Raw genomic sequence first — 24047 nt, 5'->3', positions numbered from 1 at the left:
TTTGTTAGTTTCGTAAGCAATATGGAAACACCATGGGGGTGAAGTGGGATAAAACAAATCAGTACACCTGCAGCATGATCTAAGGATATTATGCGCTAACCGTAATTTATCTTGATGTCCAAACTGCACAAATTATCATTACTGCAAACTACAGTATGCCTCCATAACAGAACCCGAAACTCATTGTGTCACACTGGTTCAATATGCCAAGGAAAACTATTGGAACACCCAGGAAGGTGTGCAGATTAGAAATATACAAGTTCATAAAGCAAGTTCATGACTGAAACAGATCACAGTCTGAACTATTTTTTCTCGCTCAAGTACAAGCTGCTTGTAGGGAAAATCTTGGAAAGTTTCTACTGTGTATTTGTTCAGATGTCATAAAATAATCTCAGACTAGGTAAAATAAGGGACAGATTCTAAGACATGTAAAATTTTGTGGTACTGAGCAAATTAGCATCAAGAGTGACCCCAGTCCCCTGCCTACCACTTGGTCATTATTTGAAGTGCACTTTCTTTCCCATACTTGGCTGAAGTACTAAAGTCTGATCTTCTGGAGAAGTAGTTGAAAATGTATGCTACCTTTCCAAACTGATTGTCTTAATAATGAGTACGAATAATTTAAAAGTGGCAGTATTTCTGGAAGAAAGCAGTAAATATTTCTATTAAGAGGTTAGACCAAACTGCAGTTAAGCAATGCAGAAACAATGATAAATAATGTGCCCATACCTGTTTAGAAATTAAGGTAGAATCTCTCTCTCTACACAGTACAGATATGTTGCAATCATTCAGAAAGTGAAGTGCATCATCCAGCTCCGTTAACAACCTTTCATAGAGCCCACTTTTGTCAGCATATGGTCCACAATCTACCACAATCTCACAAGGCTGAGAAGTATACCTTTAACACAAACAAACAAACAAACTTGTCAGCCACATTTTAAACTGCTGTTTAAATGGCACAATTACAGATTTGGCAATTCTAAAAAGCTATATGGGCTGCACAGCAGAATACAAATTCAACCTGGCCTTACTTTATTGAAATAGGTTTAAAGAATGCCATTGAGTGTTTAGATTTTTATTTAAAACAACAACAGCAGCACACCAAGCATGTAGATATCAAGTCACCTCTTCCAATGTAATTTTTTTATGAATGGTATTCAACACAAAATTCAAAAATAACAAAATGTACCTGTCCAAAACCACTAAATCAGTTGCAGTTTCCGCACTACTCTTTAGAATGTTCTCCAATTTCTGAATCTTCTCTTCCAACTCTGCTGGATCACATTTCCCATTTAAAATGGAAGCTGTTAATCCTAAAATTCGGGGGCATGATGGACAACTCTCACAAAGCTGAAAAATAAACCAGAATAACCCGCAAGGTTAGGTTTGCTCTTAAGTAGGGTGGGGGTGGGGGGGATCCAAATCAAGAAAAGGATCCCAGTGGCGAACAGTGGCATTCTGCACCTTCTTTTCCAGCATGACACAAATCCTAGAGGAGCAGAATGAAAGAGAGAAGAGGCTTACTGAACTCCTGCAGGGGGGATGAAAAAAAAAGAGTTCATGCCTCACACACATAAACCTGGTGACCCCAGAACTGGAATTGATCCTTCTAATATTTTGATATTTAAAAGTAACAGGACTTTTGTTTTAAACAACAACTTTTCAAGTTAGTGCAGTAGGGTAACAGTTTTGAAGTCCTAAAGGTCATGTGATCCTAAATAAGAGAAAATTAATGTAGCTTCAATCCCTCAACTGCATGCTTCCAAAGGAGGAAGCCCAAGAACTCTGCAGAATCAGGTGCAAGCCCAGGTTCATTGATTTGTGCAATGTAATGGCTACTTAGTAAGCTCTCCTGATGTTTCTGATTTAACATTTGGCAATGAGAGGTCACCACAAATTTTCTGCCACCTCGTTCACTGGATAGTTTCAAGGAAGCCTGCCAACATTTAAAACAGCATCTAGTGCTCCACTTTTAGACCTCCTTAATGGAACATGTTTATTCAGGCCATTTCCACCTTCATTAGCCTCCCAAAACTTAGAGCAGGCTTCTGACTCTGTTAACCATTACAGTCGGCGGTGACTGAAGAGAACTTCAAAATGTAACAGGCACAACTATCCTTGCACACTGAGGACAAAAATAGTTTATTATTGACCATTCTGTCTGCACTGGCTCCGTTCCTTTCCTTTCCCAGTCACTTTGCAGCATCTGATGAGCAAAGAAATGCAATCCCTCCACCCCAATCCTTGGCAAGTGGGAGAACTATTTCCTCAAGTGAAAGCAGCTGGCACGAGAATGAGAGAAATACAGAGAAGGAGGCTTGGTGTACACTGAGTGAGCCACAGTGCCCACATGGGGGTAGGAATGCAAGTCAAGGCGACAGGAAAGCACACACTTCAACCAGTGCTGCCTATTATGGTCTGTTCATTTATTCTAGAAGCAAGGGGGAGGTGGATACCCCCAATTTAGAGAGTAATCTGAAGGCCAGTCCAAAAATGGATAAAAATTAATAAATGCCAAGGTAAGCTAAATATTAATGCGTCATATGCAAACTCTTCAGTTTGCCTACTTATTTGTTTTGTCAGTGGTTAAAGCTATATAGACGGGTCACAACCTACCTGCATAATTTCTCGATAGGGGTGATCCTGAATTGCAAGATGGCACTCATCAAAAATAAGAAGATTAATGTTTGACAGGGATAAATGGTCATTTTTTAAAATATTCAAAGCGACACGACAGGTCATTACCAGAACCTGAAATATGAAGAGATGCAAGAAAAAAACTGAATGTTATTTTATAAGATTTTTAGACAGCATTAATAAAAATTAAGCATTCATTCTTCCCTCTATACAAAATGTAGGTTAAAACAAACAATTGACCATTCACTTGTACCTGAGACAACATTAAGTGAAGTGCATTTTAATTCAGCCCAAAGGCCACTCAACTGAAATACAATATTCCATTTCCATCTACTCTAAGGACCAAGCTAGACTTGTGAGCCTCTCCAGGAGCTTTTCTGGCTAAAGAGTGGGGTATAAATCTTTTGAACATGCTGCTCAGTAGTGACTCCCCATCTGTGGAATGCTCTCCCCAGGAAAACACATCTGGTACTGGTTTTTAGGAGCCATGCTAAACATTTTAATCTACCCAGGTTTTTAGTGGTTAAGTAGTCTCTACTGTTGTGCTCATCTTTTAGTGGGCTGGGGTAGTACTGGAATATAGGTATGAAATGCCTACAGATGACCTCCATAGCATTTTATACCCTGCCCATCTGGCTGGGTTTCCCCAGCCACTCTGGGCAGCGTCCAACAAAATATTAAAATACAGTGGTCTGTTAAACATTAAAAAATTCCCTAAACAGGGCTGCCTTCAGATGTCTTCTAAAAGTCTGGTAGTTGTTTTTCTCTTTGACATCTGGGGGGAGGGCATTCCACAGGGCAGGTGCCACTACCGAGAAGGCCCTCTGCCTGGTTCTCTGTAACTTGGCTTCTTGCAGCGAGGGAACCGCCAGAAGGCCCTCGGTGCTGGACCTCAGTGTCCGGGCAGAACAATGGGGGTGGAGACTTTGCAAATCATCCTAAAAACAATAAAACCTTAAACTATGACACTGGTTTATAATTTGCAGGGGCTTATGGTATATTAAAGCTATGGTTTTCTGTGTAGTGATGTATGGAAGTGAGAGCTAGACCATAAAGAAGGCTGATCGTCGAAGAATTGATGCTTTTGTATTATGGTGCTGGAGGAGACTCTTGAGAGTCCCATGGACTGCAGGAAGATCAAACCTATCCATTCTGAAGGAAATCAGCCCTGAGTGCTCACTGGAAGGACAGATCCTGAAGCTTAGGCTCCAATACTTTGGCCACCTCATGAGAAGAGAAGTCTCCCTGGAAAAGACCCTGATGTTGGGAAAGATTGAGGGCACCAGGAGAAGGGGACGACAGTAGTGTTCTCGAAGCTACCAGCATAAGTTTGACCAAACTGCGGGAGGCAGTGGAAGAGTCGAACACGACTAAATGACTAAACAACAACAACATGGTATATTAATTTGCCTTACCTGATACTTAGCAAATTCTTGGTTCCATTTCTCTTTTGTCCATGCTTCAGTTATTTCCAAACTTGAATACTCTCCCACTTTGAGATCTGAATGCGTCCTAACAGTTGACACTTGCTGAGCAACTTGGTTTGCTGTATAGGGAAGAAAAAGTAGAATTTAGGCAGCAAAGCAACTACTTTGAAATGGGATTCCAACTGTGTACATGCAATCATAGGGGTGATTCCATAGCAAGCATTTAGTGTGTGATTGTCATGCTTCATTCACTCACATTTTACAGGGCATCCATAAAATGCAGTCAAACAATCATTGTCATCTTTATTTTCTCTGTAATTCTTCTATTTTTACCCAACAAAACATTTTACTTTCAAAAGAAAGTTTTGGCATGGGGGGTGTTAAACAAGCTTTTAATTAGTGCTAGGTGGCCATGCTTTCTTTTTTTAATTAAAGAAACTGGTTAGGACCAGAATTAACATTCCTGTAGTATAGTGTTAACTGTAGTATAACACTATAACACCTTAATACAAAATTAACATTATAAAATTATGGTACTACTTAATTTGAAAATGCTATAGTATTACCCACTAATTTTATGGTACAGTTTGAACACTTATCCAATCCTTATCAATTATGTCCCGTACAAAAATGTGTATTACTTCCTTACCAGAGTTGACCAAGAATACTGTTCTTTTTCCATTTTTGTTAAAATCTCCCCTGATCTGATAAGACAGTTCTTTAATGAGTAGTACTGCAATAAAAGTCTTCCCTGAGCCAGTGTTTAAACAGACTATTGTATTATGATCCAGAGCTGCTTCCAGCAGTTCAACCTGTATTGGCAAATACAAAAATACAAAACGTTTTTTTTTAAAAAAAGAATCTTTAAAATTACATGTAGGCAGGTTTCAGCTGACTCAATGAAAGACAATCCAAGACACAGATGTCTCTCTGATGTATCAGCCAAAGAAAGTCAATGAACTGCATACCTAAAACATCTAAAAGTCTATCTGACATTTCTCCTTCCACCCTGTGATATACCTTTTGGAATTTTTCTGTGAACGCTTTACACATGGAATAGTTGCAGTACAGCAAACTGTCATGTAAAGTTTTCAACAGGACCTTAAGATCCTTATCCCCTGAAATCCTATTCTAATATAACTTGGTTGCATGGATGAGCTTACAGGAGTAGTTACATAAAGACTTCAGTATGAGCAACAAATGGCTTACCTAAATCAGCTCTAAAATATTTAGTAGTCAAACCTTTAAAACAACTGACATTGTGTGAATTTTTCATAAAAGTTGTAATTTGCCAGAATCACTTTAAAATGCAGTGTTCTTGAAACATGCAGTTCTGAAAGTTTTACTGAGCTCTTATTTATTTAGAATGCTTATGTTCCGCTTTATATCCCCATATATCCTCATCATCACTGACCACTGGTCCTGTAAGCTAGGGATGATGGGAGCTGTAGTCCCAAAACATCTGGAGGGCCGAGTTTGGGGATGCCTGCCTTAGAGGCTCTCAAAGTTGTTTTAAGACTTCCAAAATAAAAATCATACTTAAGTCTGATATCAGAACAGAAACATCATATGATGGCAGAATTATACAAGTGGCATTTCCTGCGCTCATCTTAGTTTTTTCTTGGTGTTTCCACGTAGTTCCTGCCTACTAGGCAGAAGAGACCAGAAGAAGTCCTCTGAGGCAGGGGAGGGGCTGAGCAGCTGGAATCATTCAGCCCATGACAAAGGCAAGACACAGGTGACATACAATAATGATAATAGAAAAGAAAATAGTTCCATTTATGCAAAGAGGAAGACTGCTTATTGTCACGGATGTTTCCTCACATATTTTCATTCACTCTTATTTATTTAATCTTCATCAAAGTAACAACTTCATGGTAAGACTATGAGCACTTTAATAAAATACTCTTCTGCTTAGTCAAATATCCCTCAAGTGTGACAAGCTAATTACTGGCGCTATAATAAATTATCTCAGTAAGCCAAAAACGCTAGTGCTGATATCTTCACTGCTTCTAGTGTTAGTGAAGAAGAGAAAAGGGTATATTTTCACTGTGGTTCATTCTAATGGAAATGCATGTAAGTCGGATACCAGCCTCATGGTCAGTCTCCAGGAAGCAGCCAGATTTCATTTTGCTTAACAAATATTAACATTGTCATTAGTACCTGGTATTTTCTTGGTGTGTAAATATTATCATGAATTGCTTCTTGTTGCCATGGAAGTCCAAAAAAAGGACCCATTGGTGAGGAAGCAGGGGTCATGAGTTGTAGTCCTGCCATGCTGAGGAACTGCAAAGCAGGGCTTTTCATTCATTCATCCAGTGTTTCTTTCATTGCATTTTTGTTCCAACACAGCTTACTGTGAGGGGGGAAAGAGCGTTGAAACCAGTTACTAATCATATCTTACAGGATAAAAACTAAAACGTTTACAGTATGACTTTTCCACTCAGGTTTTACGTTTTTAAATATGCCCATGGAATCTTCAAAGACAAACTAAAGGCAATATTCCAGACTTAACGTATGATAAAATTCAGTTGAATACAGGCAGCAATGCCATCAATAATAATAATAATAATAATAATAATAATAGAATAAAAGGAGTATTTGCACAGTGTTCTCAATGTTCGAAACGAGTCATATAAATCATATCTCACTGCAAGTGCTATGTAAATACTCACAACAGCTATGTAAGTAGTGCAAATGGGCACTAGGTAATGCCTAAAGTGGCTTGCCTAAAGTAACTTAAGGAGTTAGTAGCAAATATAAGATTAAACTGGCAACCTTCCAGATCATTGCTCTTTCACCACTACATTATATGAGCTCTCCATCCTGGATAGATTATGTTAATCACTTAAGGACTAACTCAACAATATTTCATGGACTTTCAACTTGAATTTTGCATACCTACCTCCTTATGGTCTTGTGCAGTACACCAAAGAATATCATATAACGTTTTTAAAAATCCGTAAATAATTGAAAGGTTATTTCCACATGCCACGGTTGAAAAATTGAGACCAAACAAGTAATGGAAAGCACCACAGATATACCCAGCAAACAAGGCAGTACCCACTTTCCCTATAATATTCTCATTCAGTGCAGTTAAATGAAGAGGAACTCAGATGATGAAAATACTTGTAATCCTGAGTTATACCTGTCCTTGCTATTCTCCAAATTAAACTGGAATGTTCTCTCAACCTACAGCACTTAACAACAATTATTCCACTACGTTCTCACCGTAGATTGCTAGGGGCGGTGTGGGGGAGAGGCTCCATTTAATTGCACTTTGAAAAGATACTAATGCTATAAGCCAGTGGTTCCCAACTGGTGGTCTGCGGAACTCAGAGGCTCTGCATAACCCACTCAGGAGGTGTGTATTACCATAACAAAAATCACCATAGAGATATCAACATTTTCAAAAGTAGTGGTTCCATGACTTGGCTTTTGAAAAACAGGGGGTCCGCAGTACTTAGCTGACTGGGAACCACTGCTATAAGCAATTAGTATTATTAATGTCAAACAATCACTAAACAATTGTGAAGTGATTTGAGAACTTATTTTAAAGAGAAATGTCCACAAAAAAAGTTCAAAATAGGTATCACCTCTAACTGCATTGGTGAAATTGCAGGATAAGCCACATCACCACCTACAACCTTATCCAATCTCTGCCTAGAGTGCAAATTCTATGTGAAGGTATTGAGAGAAATAATGCTTGACAGGGGAAGATAGTTTGCAATTGCTTTACCCTACCTGATCCCTTAACCATTGTTAAGATACAGGGCACACACTGGTAAATAGTGATATTAACTTCCAGCTGCCACAAGAATAGAATTCATGGACTAAGCTCAATATAAAGTCATACATATATTTTGTGCTTTGCATTAGTTCAATTCTCTTTATACCAGTTTTGATTTTATTTTAAGGGGGCATTAACTCCAAACAAGTATGTTGCAAGTACTTAATTATACCAGTTTTCTCTGTACAGAAAAGAAAACCTAGATATTGGAAAAGCTATGAACCAATAAACATAACCACGAAACAGTACTATCACCACTTTAATAATAAGTGGTATATAAAGTTTCAAAACTAAACTCCTCAATTTAACACAATATAGATTGCTTTTTCAGAAACCCAAAAAGTTTTTAGAATTATTAGCAATATACAGCAATTCCAAAAAAAATGGGGGCTGTGGGGGCCATTTCAGACGCAGATTTAACCTCTCCGGGAAAATCTGAGCTCAACAGGAGATTGGAGCTTCACAAAGGCGCTGTGAGCTCCAGAAAAAACCCCAAAGGGAAGTTTTGGGTGCTGGGGACCCAGCGGCACCCTGGCGTATCTCCCCAAAGGCGAACGATCCTGTAAAAGGGTTTGGAAGCTTGAGGGGATGGAGGTGCGGGTGCGATGGGGGTCTACTCGCTACTGCTGTTGAGCGAAGCCTCTGGTTCCGATGGCAAGCTGAAATGTTTGTGCTGATGGAATGATCAGAAAAGCCCAATGCTGAATTCCTCCCAATAGTCGTAAGAGAAATTGAGCAATGTGATTTGAAGTTTTCTTCCAAAGAAATGCAAGCATTACATAGACTATTTAAAAAGATAGTGATTTCTGATTAAATTAGATACAGACTTACCATATTAGTTTCTGTGCCCTCTAAGTATATGTTCTCTGAACTGCATTTTGACACCATTATATCTGCTTCGAGGCTAACCACATTGCTGCTCAGCTCCTGCTCAATCAATATTAGAAAATTGTTAGTGAAGAGCTAAAATACTGGTACAATTATTAAGAATAAGATTCTATTCAAGATTTCAGTCAAAAGTGGATTTCTATTTGTAGTTTCTCTTTAGAACAATTTATGATACTCAGATAACTCATGTACATAAACTGTGTTATTTAATTTTAAATAAAGTGTTATAAAAACAATAAGGGGTAGAAAGAAAAGAGATAGTTCAATCCATCTTTGGATGTGCCAGCCCTCCTTGCAACCCAAAATGTCATTTTTTGAGAGGGCCGACAATGATGAGGATGGAAAGACCCAAAGGAACTCCTGTATAAGGAGCCACCTATGCAGGAAGGGGAGGAAATAATGCATTAAGTGACCATATTGACCCTAAATAGTTTTTGCTAGATTTGAGAGCTTTAAAGCTAAGTAAAGAAAATTATCAGGGTAAGCCCTGTGTTACACCACAAATCCCTTGTATCTAGAAGCTGGGATAATAGAAGTTCCTGAATGAATATTTCCTCCACCACCCCAATAAAAATGAAAAATATTGTTATTAAAAGGATAAACTCTTCAAGCTTTATTTTATAATGTCAATAAATTGAGTAATACAAAAATGGTGAACATGGCCAATATACAACAATAAACAAGCGTAATAATTCTCCATTAAATAAACACAAATATTCGTTTTAAAAGTGAGTCCTTTTTACATATGAAGCAGCAGGGATGATGGCTTCTACTCTTTCTACAGGTTGAATAAGAACGTGTATATTTATACTTATCAAAATGACTAAAGCAGCAAGGTTCCCAGCCATTGTAGAAGATACATATAATCATTTTCTAAAATGCGGATGCCATTTTTAAATAATTATCCTTGAGAATTTAATAAGATCATCATGCCACATTACATTTTAAATGTAAAAAAAAAAAATCCATACTGGTAAAAATCATCAAGGATTTGGTAACCACAATATAGAGTCTAAGTTTTACATTTTAGGTACTGAATGAAAGACAATTTCCTACTCCTAATGAACTGTTCGGGGGGGGAGGATAGTATGCTGATAGCAGGTCATTTTTAAAAGTTAAAACGAAGTCAGAATAAAAGGAAACAATCTTAATGAGAACTTCTACCCCAAGTAGCATTTAAAAGTTAAGACCATATCATTAAGGAGCACACATAAGCATTTTTCTACCTTGAATCTTGATATTGAGCTTATCCAGAGTTTCCAAGACTGTAACTTTGTTTCAAACCTAGATATCCTAGAAGGCAATAAAAAGAGCACATTTTCAAAAACACTAATAAAACCCAACCACACCATGTAATACTCTTCATCCTTGCATTTTAATGTTTAGCTCTGGGGAACAGCACATTACCCTTCAAAAGTCCTTTTTGGCCAAGGATCCAGACAGTGAGTGTCTGAAAGATCAGCTTAAGGGCCTGAACATATTTGCTTATTTTCTACTTTACCTGTTAAAACAATTGTTCACTAACATCACTTAGGTTTACAACTGGTTCTACTTCACTTGCTGTCACTATGAAAATGAAATCTTAGGGAAACTTAATATTCACTCTGGAGGAATTCAAAGTTGTGCTAAGGCAATCCTTCTGCCAGACAGAACGATTCCTACTGTCTTCCCCACTTCACGCTATCTGCTGTTCTGGGGTTTCTCCTGACCCACCAAAGCCATTTGGGGGGCACGGGGGGGGGAGCCCTGATATGCAAGCCGAGTTCCTTGCGCAGGGATTCCACTGACGGGATTCATTAGTTGAAAACAGCCCTATGCTACAGGGCAGAAGTGACTGGCATCCATTTTATTGCAAATTTCAAACACAACTACCACATTATTTATTATACATACTGAGAAAAATGGCGAAACAGATAACCATTGCCCATTTGTGTGTCCTCATTGCCCATTTGTGTGTCTTCATGTAAAACAAGGCACTGTATCAACAACCCTTTTCCCATTTCACTACGAGAATGGTAGAGAAATCAATGGACACATTGGTTTTAAAAATTAAATGTTAATATGCTTTTCAGTTTAACTGTTCTATTTCCCATGCATTTTAGCCAAGTGAAATCAAATTCTTAACAGCATGCTTCTAGTCTGCGTAGTCCAAAAACAGCCTATTTAGCAAAGAGCAAGACAAAATTCATCCACAGGAGTTGAAAAAGCAGTTCACTATCAGTGAAGAATATTGAGGCTATTATCAACAGCAGCTTTGGGGTGTGGGTATTCAGGTTCACATTGGGAAAGTACCAAAACAAAATATCCAGCCAGAACTGTTAATCTTCCTATCTCAGCTGTAACCCAGATCAAGGGGTGGCATGGAACACTATAACAATTTAGATGGTCCTTCTGCAATGAACATAGCCCCAATTTGTGACAGAAATTCAGCACACAGCATAACACACTATTTTGTGTCAGACTACACCATCTTCTTTCCTCATAAATTTATTATACCCTTCCCGCTAAAGCAGGATGGGGAACCTGTGGCCCTCCAGACGTTGTTTGACTCCAGCTCCCATCATCTCCAGCCACCATGGAAATGACAGTCCAACCATATCTGCAGGACCACAGATTCGCCATCCTGATTAATCCCATGCTGATTGTGTGGGTCAACTGATTATTCCACACTGCAAACCAAGTGAAGATACAAGACCTTGAAAAGTTTGCAGATGGCTGCCCTTGCTAAAACTATGGCAAAACCACAGGAATCTCAGCTGTAGTTTCTGCCCAATGTTTCTGTAATAAATAGGTATGGTTATGCCAATGAACACAAACCTGCTTCCTTTCTCCACAGCACCCCTGTGGTTGCTTTCAATCCTGTAAAATTTCACTGAATTAAAACAGAATTTAGTCTACCCTGGCAAGATAAAAGGTAATGCTGCCTTTCATTACAATCAGAACATTTGTCTGAACAGAAACATTTCATTGGTCTGTCCCACCTTGACACTGGTAACTCATCATTTCAATCGCCAAAATATTTAAGATTAAGATGGGGGCCATTAGTTTTCCTCAAAAGTGGTGTAAACAGAAGAGTAGAAGTGTAGCTGACAGAAAAATATTAACTGGATACTGCTGCCCTCGGTGCAGCAAGCCCAGTTCCTAAGCTAACATACTGCTAGACAGGCTTCATGCAAAAGACTGAGCCAAGTTCTAGTAGGAAAGTGCAAGCTTACATCATATTACCATGCTGATTGTGTTGGTGCTCTCCTCTGGACAAAAGGCCTGTTGCAGCAGGCAGCCAGCCAGCCAGCCAGCCAGCCAGCTAGCTTCTGTTTGATAGTCAAAGTCATATACCATTTGCCAGGAAGCATAGCCTCACAGAAGCAATACTCCTGGTCCTAAAGCAGCACCACTCACCAGTAAATTTACTTTACAGATAAAGATCCAATGTAAGGAAAAGGAATATCTGCTAAGTACGGAACATGCTGTTTTCCATTTTAGTTCTTTATGCCTTGCTCAAGGCAAGGAGAAAGATTGTGTGACCATAGTACAAAGCCATGTGTGTCATATAAATGTGTTTTTATTTGTGCAACTGCTAGTTTAATCCCAGCATACATACCCAATAAATCCTATGCTCTAAGAATATTGTAAATGTTAAAGGCTCCATATTGATTCTTAGTGCTGGTCCTTTAAAATGCAGACACTGAAATTTGGCAACTCCTTAGTTTGAAGTATAATGAAACCTACTTAAATTTTAGAATTCCAAAGCTATCAAAGTTTAACATTAAAAGCTTTTTTAAAAAATGCACCGGATTTTTCAGGATGCAATTACTTTCAAATAATAATGTGAAATATGAGATTTTGAACACAAAAACTAGAAATACCTTTATCACTTTCCTTCAATTGTTAAATCATTCACTTAAGGGGAAAAAAGGTGATAAACCAAATTGAGACTAATCTTGCAGTCAGATCTGCAGAGTCAGTTTTTTCCATACTTTATAAACTTAGGACTCACTGATCTAAGCTTCCTTTTCCATAATAACACTAGAGGCAAATAAATGGTAGACCTGGGGTCTTTTCAGAGCCTCAACCATTTTTTACTTCATGGGAGCATAGCAGCTGCCTATGTGTGTTTTCCAGACACAAGATTTGCATAAATGTAAATCAAATACTTCTCTTTTCTACACTACTGAGTTGGAGCTGGCAAACTGCCAAACTATTCAAAGGAAATGTGTGTTCAACTCATTAAGGAATGGCTGTGCCACATTTCTCACCAAGAAAGCCCTTTAAACAAGCACTTTCTATGCAGACATCATCAGCCCTAGCTAATTTTCTTAAACATGGGCTTAAATGTCCCAGACCTATAGCATGGCATGGGTCTTGAAACTTAGGAAACTACCCCCCCCCCGAACACAGTACCCCTCCCCTACACCAACTGGAAAGCTCCCAGCCCCAGAACAACCTCCAAGAGATCAAGCTAGTTACAGCTCATGGATGTTTCCTGCTCAAACCAAGAGTCTTGTGCATACAGCTGGAGAGGCTTGTATCAACTGCAATCTGGATGCTGAAGAATTCCCCACTTGGGCAACTAATGTGAGCAAATTTAGCAACTTCTGGAGGCCAAAGGCAATTTATAAATTATCTTCTTGTACAGGGGAAACAATATCCACTGTTGAGGCCTGAAATAACATACATATAGCACATGGGTCACAAGAGTAATTCTCATAAGGCTCCCAATTTTATAAGGCACTTCAAAAGTTTACCCTAAAGGGGACTATAATCATATCTTGTCTGGAGACAAAAGATCTTGTCACCATTCCCCATTCTACTGGTTGTATCAGGACAGCAATGGCGTCTCGGTCATTCATTCCCTGAGATAAAACAGTGAAGTGCTAGAAACTAGGATAGAAATGCCAAAACAGTCTAGTCGCCACTGGGGGGGCAGGTCGGCAACAATTTATTTCTTATTTTGATAAGCATGAACTCATACACAATTCACATAAGTGACACATTGATAATATCACATTTTTAGAAGAAATTGTTAATACATGTTTAAATTGAAGTTGACAATAAAAATATTACTTCAGTTTTCAAAACACTCTATTGTTAAACTCCTTAACATACTGAGGCTCCAAAGCACATGCACTTCAGTAATCCTTGAGTGTCAGCCAAAAATGGCACGTAGATTTGTTGAGGTGTGCAATCATCTATTCATTTTATTTTGCTACCAAAAAAAGTATGCCACATTTGAAAACTGAGTTCAGCATGCAAGTGCAAAGTTTCCTTAAGAGCATAAGTCATGAAAACTTCTTGCATGAAAGGATGGTCAGTCTACATGTTTCCATATCCAGGAGATCTAGCCAAATGGTTGCCACTGATTTCAGAACTCTGTTCATTTCCTTACGCCAATTTGAAGGAAATGTGCTTTAAAGTTTATTTTCCCACATTTTCTTCCCTACAGAAATTTTGCCAGTGCATTATTTATATAATTTATAAATACGTATTTGGTGCCATGCCATTCTGTTGTTAATTTTCAAGGTACAGGGGAAGACTTTTGTTTCAACTGTATCATTTAAAGCAGCCTTTACCAACCTGACTGGGGCTGATGTAATAGTTATAGTCCAGAGCCTAGTTTCAATAAAATGTGTGTTGTTAGGTTTCAGCTGCAATCACATCATTCACTTTATATACCTCTCAAGCACACCTAGCTGTGCTCTTATAGGCTATTAGACAATTTCTTTGAATACAGAAAGTTTGTTGTAGCACTTCCAATTACTGGATGGAGGTTTATTCCATAGATCAGGTTAGCCTTCCATATTTATGCCTAATTAAGCAAGATCAGAAAAGGAATGTATTAAACGGCTCTTGCCCTGTAAAGGTTACATGTGACTGAAGAGAACGAGCTCACTCTCATGGATTTAGTTTAGCTGGGCCCACATACTGCTAAACTATCAGAAACCAAATACAGGATGCAGAATACCAATTTTGCATTTGCATCACCCACTCAAGTAGTTTCAGCTAAGCTTAGAAGCATGTGAATAATACTCCTAATTTGGAAACACTGACTAGCTCTCTGCTTCTCTCCAATATATCTCTTGGGTTCTAGATTGCAACCACCAGAGTTCATGAACTTGTCATGACATTCATTGTTTTGCTTCAGATAAAAGCATCTTCTAAAACCATAACCGTAATTTATTGATCTTTCCACTTTGTGACAGGATCAATCTTGTGGAATTTCAAACTTCCCCTTGAAAGAGGAATGGGGAGCCTGTGAATCTCCATATGCTGTTGGACTTCCATCAGTCACAGCCAACATGGCCAATGGTCCAAGATGATGGGGGTGTAGACCAGCAACATATTGAGGGCCACATGTTCCCCATCCCTGCCCTTAAAAAAAAAATGCCTGCTTTGACAGTATGATTACAGTGGTACCTCGGGTTAAGTACTTAATTCGTTCCGGAGGTCCGTTCTTAACCTGAAAACGCCACTTTAGCTAATGGGGCCTCCCGCTGCTGCCGCAGAATTTCTGTTCTCATCCTGAAGCAAAGTTCTTAACCCGAGGTACTATTTCTGGGTTAGCGGAGTCTGTAACCTGAAACGTATGTAACCTGAAGCGTATGTAACCTGAGGTACCACTGTATTACATAAATCCCCTGTGCTACATAAAAATAAGATTTGGATAAGTGATAACTTATCAGCAAGGAAGAAAAACTTGCACAATACCTAGAACAAGAAGATGGTCAGTATTCCTAATGTTAGAAAAGTCTCAAGATTTCAGGTAATTTTCCATAAATACGCACCCCAATCCAGCTAGGGGCTCTCAGGTACACAGGAAGCAGCTCAAAGCACATAATAATTTATGGGCTCATTCAAAGGAAGGGCAGGATATGAATTTAATAAATAATAGTCATACGATGGGTCAAGTGTTCTAGCTCTTAGAATATTTAAGCTCTCTGGCATCAGGTATACTTTTTGTTTTAACTGAATTTCTAGTAGATATCCCATTTCATTGCGAGTCGCCTTGAGTTCCTTCTAGAAGAAAGTAGAATACAGATTTTTAAAATAAAAAAATGATTTGACTCTCATACCCAAACTTTCTAACTAAGGTACACAATTAATTAAAGGTGAAAAAATTATACGATCTGAAGAGAAAACAGAGTTCAAATAAATAGTTAAAAGGACTAATCATTTCTGGTTGTGAAGTCAGCTCAGCAATTATTCTTTTGGCACTCTTAACATTGCGGCAGTGTCATAACTGATCTCTGATGGTTTTAGAGTTTGACTTGTTGAAGAATCAGCTTCCATTTAATATATTTTCAGTAAATGCTAAAAGGCTTATTTCAATTTGGGGAGGATACAATCACATAGTCCTGATAGATAGTTCTGACTGTAGTCCTGACAGCACCTGTCCACCTCCACCAATTCATAGCACTAGCAATTACATCCACTTCTCTGCAGTTTACATTCAAATACTATGGCTCTTATGGGGTTGCCAGTTCGAGTGACAGGGCATTATATCAGCATAGAAAGTACGGTAGGCTTCTGGATAGTTTCCTCAAAAAGAAGCTTTATAACCTCTTCCAACCTTCACAACTTGCCCTTCAAGGCGTAGAATTGTACAGTGGTACCTCAGGTTAAGTACTTAATTCGTTCCGGAGGTCTGTTCTTAACCTGAAGCACCACTTTAGCTAATGGGGCCTCCTGCTGCGCCGCACTGCCAAAGCACAATTTCTGTTCTCATCCTGAAGCAAAGTTCTTAACCTGAAACACTATTTCTGGGTTAGTAGAGTCTGTAACCTGAAGCGTATGTAACCCGAGGTACCACTGTACTCTGAGGGACAAATTACACATACCATCAAGAGTGGTGAACCTGTGGCCCTGAATATATTGTCAGGTTCATTTCCATCAGTTTCACTTGGCATGGTCAATAGTCAAGGATGATGGAAGATGAAATCAAACAACTCCGGAGGATCATCTGTTCCCCATGACTGCTTTATAGCGTTGCCTGCAACTTTTTCCTTTCCTTTGTAACAAACATGGCATTTGAAATTGCCGTTAGGAAAAAGAAGGGGATTAAGTAACCCTTTCTCTGCTAGTAATTTTGCCTTCCCAAAATTGCCTCACCAATCAAGCTTCTTTTCCCCATGGGAAAAGAATACAGGGTGGCGGCAGAAGAAATAATGGTGCAGAGATTCTTATAAGGCAAAGGGTGAAAAGACAAAGGTCTTATGGCAGCAACATGTGTCAGAAACTATAGTTAAGGGGAATCAGAATTGTAGAGTTGGTAGGGACCCTGAGGATCATCTAGTCCAGTCCCCTGAGGAATTAATTCCTCTTCCCCAGCACTAGCAACGGGCACTTTTGTTAAAGCTGTGAACTTTCACTTATCCTTTAAGTTCTTTAAAGGTGATAGCTGGTACTGTATATTGAAGAGAATGCATAACATACAATTAGCAGTAAATCAGGATAATACTTGTAGAATGTTACCAAGGGGCAAAATTGCTTTATTGTTGCTTGGAAGAACAAAGAACCTCATGAAATACTACTGGATAAACTGTAGGATCACTGTTCCATAGCAAAGTATCGAACGCACAGCCCAAATATAATGAGCATGAAGAGAGCTAGCTTCTTCCCATTACTGAGACTGTAATGGATCAAGATTATACAGAATATAAAATACTACCTCTGTATCATGTGATTAGTGTCTCCTTACACTCAGCAGCAGAAAATTTGCTACACTACATCAAGGGAATTCTGCTTTAAAAATCATGCCTTTCAAAAGATTACTCTACCACAGTAAAACATCCAGTTTATTATTTGGTGTTACTTAAAGCTTGATTGATACAGTAAACAAATCCCCACCACCACCTTGCCCTCACTATGAAGTTACAATTCCAATCTTCTCATGGAGCCACGAGGGAAACATTAGAAGCAGCAGTGAATAAAATTCACATTTTTGCTCAGTTGCAAACAGAGGGATGAGAAGGGAAAATGTATTTATTCCAAGAAAACGGAGTTAATTTAAAGTAAGTGTGTGTGTGTGAAAGAACAAACCCTCCTGTTATCCCAACAATGCCAGAGACAGACAGCCAGAACAGACGTGAAGCAGCAGCATGCCCAGGAAAAATCGAGGTTACCAGACATCTCTTATTTATTCTAGCCTCGTTGACATGGATCAATGGCCTTCACTTCAATTCAAACCCCTGTAAGCCCACAGTGTTATAGTGAGACCCCTTATTTCTTGGGACATTGTGTTCTGGTAATCCTAAAGGACAATGGATGAAGTAGGACAAGGAACTGGGAGGAAAAAAGAACATGCCTGCGAAAGCCCATTTCTACTGCTGCTGCCCTGCTACGGCCCACACAATTGGCTGAGGTGGGAGACAAGGAAGCACATCTAGCTGCTCTCTTAATGCAAAGTGTGGCAGCCTCCTACGATGGCAGCCGTAGGAGCACATGGGCGCTGAACATCCCTCCCCTCCACAGCCTGATCCGTACCTCATTTTTTAAAAAATAAAATGGAGAGAAAAAGAGTCTCACAGACTCCAACAAGACTTGTCTCCACAGGAAGCAAATGCTTTATCGAGCACCACCATTCTTTTTAAAACAATAAAGACACAGGATGTTTTATTTGGCATTACTGCGGGTGTTTAAGACAGAAATGTGCCAGTAGCACGGGTGCTTTCTCGGAACTGCTGGGTGAAACTTATAAGCTGCATCCAACGTTCATCACGCTCAGCGCACATGGCTCACATGGGCCCCGTTAATACCAGTGGATCTACTCTTGAGAAGCAACGCAGCCTTAAGGGGGATGCATTTCAGATTCATGGGCGGGTGGCCGGAGAGGGAAGAGCATTTGATCAAAAAATAAAAAAATAAATAGAGAAAACATTGGAATTCTGAACCCCTCTTCCCCCCCTGGGAGTTCGCCAAACTGAAGAAAGCGGGATATCCCCGGGGAGACAAAGAGCAGCGGGAGGAAGCTTGCTGCGTGTGGGGAGGAGGAAATAAAGCGAAATAAAGGCGACACGGCCGCCCACCCCCTTTAGGGAAACGGAAAGGAGGCGGATTAAGCGGAGCGGAGGCCCCGACCGCGCCGCCTGGGCGAGACATAGACAGACACCGGGAGGGAGAAAGCGAGGCTGAGAGGAAGACAAAGGCGCCCTTCCTCCTCCTCCCACCCGGCGGCGGCCCACAGCTCCGCTGAGGGGAGAAAGAAAGGGAAGGCCCCCCCCCCGGCAAGTGCTGGGCTCCAGGGCAGGCCCGTTGAAGAGCAGCCAAGCGAAGGAGGCGAGCGGGTTGTGAGGGAAGGAGAAGGGCCGGGTGGAGCCTCCTACCTGCCAGGCGGGACCCAGCCTGGAGCTGCCCCGGTTACAGGCGTCGCCTCATTATGCCGCTGCCGCTCCTTCCCCCGCCGCCGCCGCCATTTCGCCGCCGCCGCCGCCTCTTTTAACTGTCAGGCTCCTCCATTCACCTGGGCCCGGTTAGGACAAGCCTCCTCCCCGCCCCTGCCTACGCAAAAGGAGCTCCACCCTCCTCCGCCTATAGGGCCCGACTCTGCGCTGCTGGCGCAGAAGCGTTCTGAGAATCCGGAACTCGCCGCCGCCTTCGCTATACGTAGACCAGCGCACGGGAGAGAGGGAGAAGGAGAGAAACCACACTCGCCTCAGTTTGCGCCGATGAAACGGCGGGCGCGATTGGAGAGGAGGGCCGGGTGAGAGGTGAAAGGTGGAGGGGCGGACCAATCGGGTGGCGGGAGGCAGCGTAAACGGGCAGGGGCGGGGCTTCGCTTGGGCAGAGGCTCGCGTGCGCTGATGGCTGCGGTGCTGGGTTGCGAGAGCGCTGGCTTAATGAGGGGAGCGCAAGGGAAGCCCTGCTGGGAAACCAGCAAGCGGGACCCTGTTGCTTCCAGCAGCAGTTATTGGGAAGCATTGCTGTAGGTTGACTATGTGCTCTGCCCTGAATCTGCCAGCATTCGGCTTGACTTGCATGGATGTCCCATGAGTTTTACTCAGCGTTCGAAACTGCCATTGTTCCAAGGTGCATTTTGCACCTAAGATTTTGGATTTGAAACTGCAGAGTGGAAGAAAAGGAGGAGCTTATTCTGCATCCCCACCTACAGCTACTCTAAAGACTGGAGAAGAGACCCTCTTAAAAATATTAGGGGGGTGGGCAGGGAAGGACCCAGACCATGTGGAAAATGAACATAACATTTATCTGCAGTTCATTCATTTTCAGCTTTGTATTCTAGTTATATAAAAAAGCACGCCTTGACATTACGTTGTTGTGCCTATAACCTAAGTTCACAGCATAAAAATGTATAAAGCAGCAAAAAACCATAAAAAATGCAAACCCATAACCCCACCCCAGCCCATTTTTAAAAGGACACCCTTGCCTTTTCTCTAAACTGAAAATTACTGTTGTTGACGCCTGTGGGAACAAAAGAGCCAGTTCCATTTTGGCGACATCCTTTTGGGGCCCTAAATGAAACACTTCTCCCCCATCCCCACAAGGTAATTTTAAATAATTCTTCCAGCCTTTGAGATTGGATGGAGATAAAAACTCTCCTTCTATCTGGGATGTCCTCTCCCACTTAGCTTGGGAAGCTTGAAAGCCAGACCTTAGTGCAGCAGTGCTTTCCATATATGTGATTCCCGCCAAGCGGCATTCAGGTATACTACCTCCAACCATGGAGGTAGAAAATTGTTATTGTGGCTAATAACTATGAATTTTGGTTGATCTTAATAAAGGGATTATAACATTTACTCTGGCTTTCTGTTTTCCCCTAATGAAACAGCATAGCTACCTACAATGTGTGTGTGCATTCCATTCTTACAAATGCCTTTCATTATATGAAGGTATGTTGACATGCTTAATAATAATAATAATAAATTTTATTTGTACCCCACCCTCCCCGGCCAGGGTCGGGCTCAGAGTGGCTAACATATAAATAACATAGTATACATAAAAACAGGCATCAATTAATTAAAATACATCTTAAAATTAATTCAGACAAATTAAAATCTGGACAAATGGCAGTTATCAGGTTAAGACTGAGAGCACTTAATACTTGGCAGGACCAACTATTTTCACTGATCATATAAGGGCCTGTGAACAGGCTGGGAGGCCCCCTTCATACTTGTTCTTATACAAAGGGAAAAGGTCAGACTGCACCCTGGCCAAAGGCCTGTCGGAACAGCTCCGTCTTGCAGGCCCTCCAGAAAGATATCAAATCCTGCTGGGCCCTAATCTCTTGTGGGAGAGCGTTCTACCAGGCCGGGGCCACGGCTGAAAAGGCCTTGGCTCTGGTCAAGGCCAGTCTAATTTCCCTGGGGCCCGGGATCTTCAATGTGTTATTGTTTGCAGATCTTAAGCATGCTTATTCAAATACAGGTTATTAGTGCATACCAGGGAGCTGGACTAGCTGACACTTTAGAGTCACTTCCAATTCTAAGAATCCGGATCCCATTATAGTCAATGGGGCAGACTCCCAAGCAAATGCACACAGAACAGTACCCATAATTTTACCTACTCAGTCCCTAAGGGACCAGTACCCTGATTCTAATTATATTTACTGTACTTGCAAAGCAGTCTCTTCTCTTCAAAGCCTTATGGTGCAAGCCCCTCTCTGTACAAATTGTAAACTGCAGCCAAACCCACTTAAAAGTGACAGGTCAAGGCAGGAGCTTAATCACTCCTTTCTTTTTTGTCTGAAATTCTACTGTAAAATGGAGTGCCCCTATCTTATGAGCATCAGTAATTTCCTAGTATCCTGATTTCCACATATGCCTAATCAGTTGTTAAGTGGGTCAAAGTGATTTTGTTTCAGATTGCGGGCTGTATATGTGGCATGTGGCATCTATCCTTGTAGATTTGTTTTGTTTTTGAAGCTTAAAGCAGAAAAGGAATTTACATAATGAAACAGACCAGAACAGACTCCAGCAAATACTCAGCATTGGGGAAACAAAACATAATGACGGAAGCAAGAACTTAATGAAAAGATCAAGCACTTGGGAGTGTGTTTTATTTGTGTAGGTCCCCTCCACAATTTAGAACCCCAGCAGAAGTCTGCAGAAAAAATGTTTAGATTTGGGGAAGGGGCTCTATCAGTGGCAGCTTAGAAGATATGTGGACTAAAGATCATTTGAGGGGGTTGAAAAGGATTTGACAGCTGCTTCCAACTACCATACTATATACCCTTCCTTCGGTTCATGAGATGAGTGTCAAGTCTCATCTTCAGCTGTCCTGAGGCCTCTAAAATTCCAGTGTCTCATTCAAGGGAACATAAATACCTTAGAACTCCAAAGTGAGAAAAAAAAATTAGATTCCATACACCCATATATCTGTTAAAAGTGCCACATGTAAACATTAAAATCTCAATTACTCAGTGGCAAGAGTTGCTACCTAGTAAAGGAAAGAATGATACTGTTAAATTGTGCATTTATATGTTTCACATTATTTGATATCAACCAATGGCTTACATAGAAAACAGTAAGGGGCTAGCAATGTGCTTGTTGCAGTGGAACGCTTCTAAGCTAAATTTATTTTCTATTAAAGAGCCATTTGAAGTATATCGTCCAATCTCCTTAAAAAAAACCCCCATGCAATTTTAAAGGATTATAGTACTATTTAGCACTTATATGATGTTTACAGTGTTCAGAGCACTTCATATATGTTATTGCAGTAATCTTGTTTGGATAAAGGAGAGGTTATAAAAGAGCCAGCTTTCTATATAGACAGGCAGAAGAACAAGAATAATCACTTGGGGAAGGGCCATCATAGCTTAATGGCAGATCACATACCTTGCCCACAAAGGGTCTTTGTTTTACTCTCCAGCATCTTCCAGTAGGGCTGAGGAAGACTCCTGCCTGACACCTGAGCCACTGCTAGCCAGTGTAGCAAGGCAGAGGTGGGGAACCTTTGGAACAGAGGATGCTGCGTCACTTTCATCAGCTCCAGCCGGCATGGCCAATGGTCAGGGGTGGTGGGAGTTGTAGTCTAGCATATCTGGAGGGTCAAAGGTTCCCCATGCCTGAGATAAGGGCTGGGAGATCTGTGGCCCTCCACTTGTTTTACCTACAACTGCCATCATTCCTCACCACTGGCCATGCTGGCTGGGACTAGGGGGCTTTGAAACTAAACCAGGGACTCAGCTATACAGCTGCAAATGTGTTGTAAAGTGCAATATACAAATGTGACACTAGATAGCAACAGTGAGCTATGTCAAATTCAATGTAGTTTTCAAAACTTTGTTTTTAAAAGCATTTTCACAGCATTTTTAATATGTGTGTAGAAGATTCCACCCAGATCTGGAGACCTGCAGTTCCTCACCCTTGGTGTAGACAATGGTGAGCTAGATGAACAAGTGGTCTCACTCGGTATAGGGCAGTTTCCTGCAGTCCTAAGAACGAGGATTGGGTAAAGGCTATGAATAACCACTGTTTCCATGTTGCTAAACAGTGTTGGTTTCATTACATCTCCTTTCCTATCTGAGTAGAATGCTGGTTATTTAAGAATGTATGTTCTGTAAATCAAAAAGAAGGGACATGTTCTAGGAAAGGGTGTATGTAGTATTACTAGTATTTATTTATTTTATTTATTTATTCAATTTATATACCACCCTTCATCATAAGATCTCAGGACAGTTCATAGAATAAAATACAGCATAAAACAAGTAAATAATTGAAAACAAAACAGCAAAACAATACCCGCCCTTCCCACAGACACATTTAAAAGGCTGTAGAATATTAGTCAGCCAAAGGCCTGATTGAAGAGGAGTGTTCTCGCCTGGCACCTAAATATATATATATATATATATATATATATATATATATATATATATATATGCTTTCGTAGATTTTCACGGGTACAGGAATGCAGGTTTTGGTGTCCTCGGGTGTCTTCCCGTGTAAAAGTTGGGGTGTCTAGGCGACGTTTCGACGAGGTCTCACTCGTCATCTTCAGGCTGGTGCTTTCGGCTTCTTGTTACTGGAACAGAGCTCTGTTCCAGTAACAAGAAGCCGAAAGCACCAGCCTGAAGATGACGAGTGAGACCTCGTCGAAACGTCGCCTAGACACCCCAACTTTTACACGGGAAGACACCCGAGGACACCAAAACCTGCATATATATATATATATATATATATATATATATATATATATATATATAGAAGGCACCAGGAGAGAGCATTCCACAAATGGGGAGCCACTATTGAGATGGCCCATTCTCATGTTGCCACCCTCTGAACCTCACATGGAGGTGGCACACAAATCAGGGCCTCAGATGATGAACGGGACGGTTTATATGGGGAAAGGCCTGCACC

At 40.6% G+C, this 24047-nt stretch overlaps 1 protein-coding gene and 1 long non-coding RNA gene across 4 annotated transcripts in view; one reads left to right on the top strand and one right to left on the bottom strand.

Moving 5' to 3' along the window:
* The window catches only part of DICER1 (dicer 1, ribonuclease III), a 52760-nt gene extending 33430 nt beyond the window's left edge, over positions 1-19330 (bottom strand). Inside the window, exons 1-9 of one of the 3 annotated variants that reach the window (XR_014167765.1) lie at positions 19062-19330; positions 9969-10035; positions 8686-8781; positions 6228-6420; positions 4714-4876; positions 4053-4183; positions 2617-2751; positions 1190-1350; positions 730-898 (exon numbers count right to left, since the gene is read on the bottom strand). Coding sequence is in view for 2 of the 3 variants with exons in the window: in XM_081908567.1 (XP_081764693.1) it covers positions 730-898; positions 1190-1350; positions 2617-2751; positions 4053-4183; positions 4714-4876; positions 6228-6371 (903 nt within the window). In the remaining variant the exon portion in view is untranslated. The remainder of the gene's footprint in view (positions 1-729; positions 899-1189; positions 1351-2616; positions 2752-4052; positions 4184-4713; positions 4877-6227; positions 6421-8685; positions 8782-9968; positions 10036-19061) is intronic. The other 2 variants (XM_081908567.1, XM_081908565.1) reach the window with 2 other exon arrangements.
* Positions 19331-19339: 9 nt separating this feature from the next.
* Positions 19340-24047, top strand: part of LOC309373108 — a 161133-nt gene continuing 156425 nt past the window's right edge. Inside the window, exon 1 of the long non-coding RNA XR_014169783.1 lies at positions 19340-19438. This is a non-coding gene — a long non-coding RNA (uncharacterized lncRNA). The remainder of the gene's footprint in view (positions 19439-24047) is intronic.

The sequence above is a fragment of the Podarcis melisellensis genome, assembly GCF_964234715.1.
Source record: "Podarcis melisellensis genome assembly, chromosome: 1".
Taxonomy (NCBI): Eukaryota; Metazoa; Chordata; class Lepidosauria; order Squamata; family Lacertidae; genus Podarcis; species Podarcis melisellensis.
The sequence above is the reverse complement of the archived record's forward strand: the minus strand, read 5'-3'. Positions and strand labels throughout refer to the sequence as shown.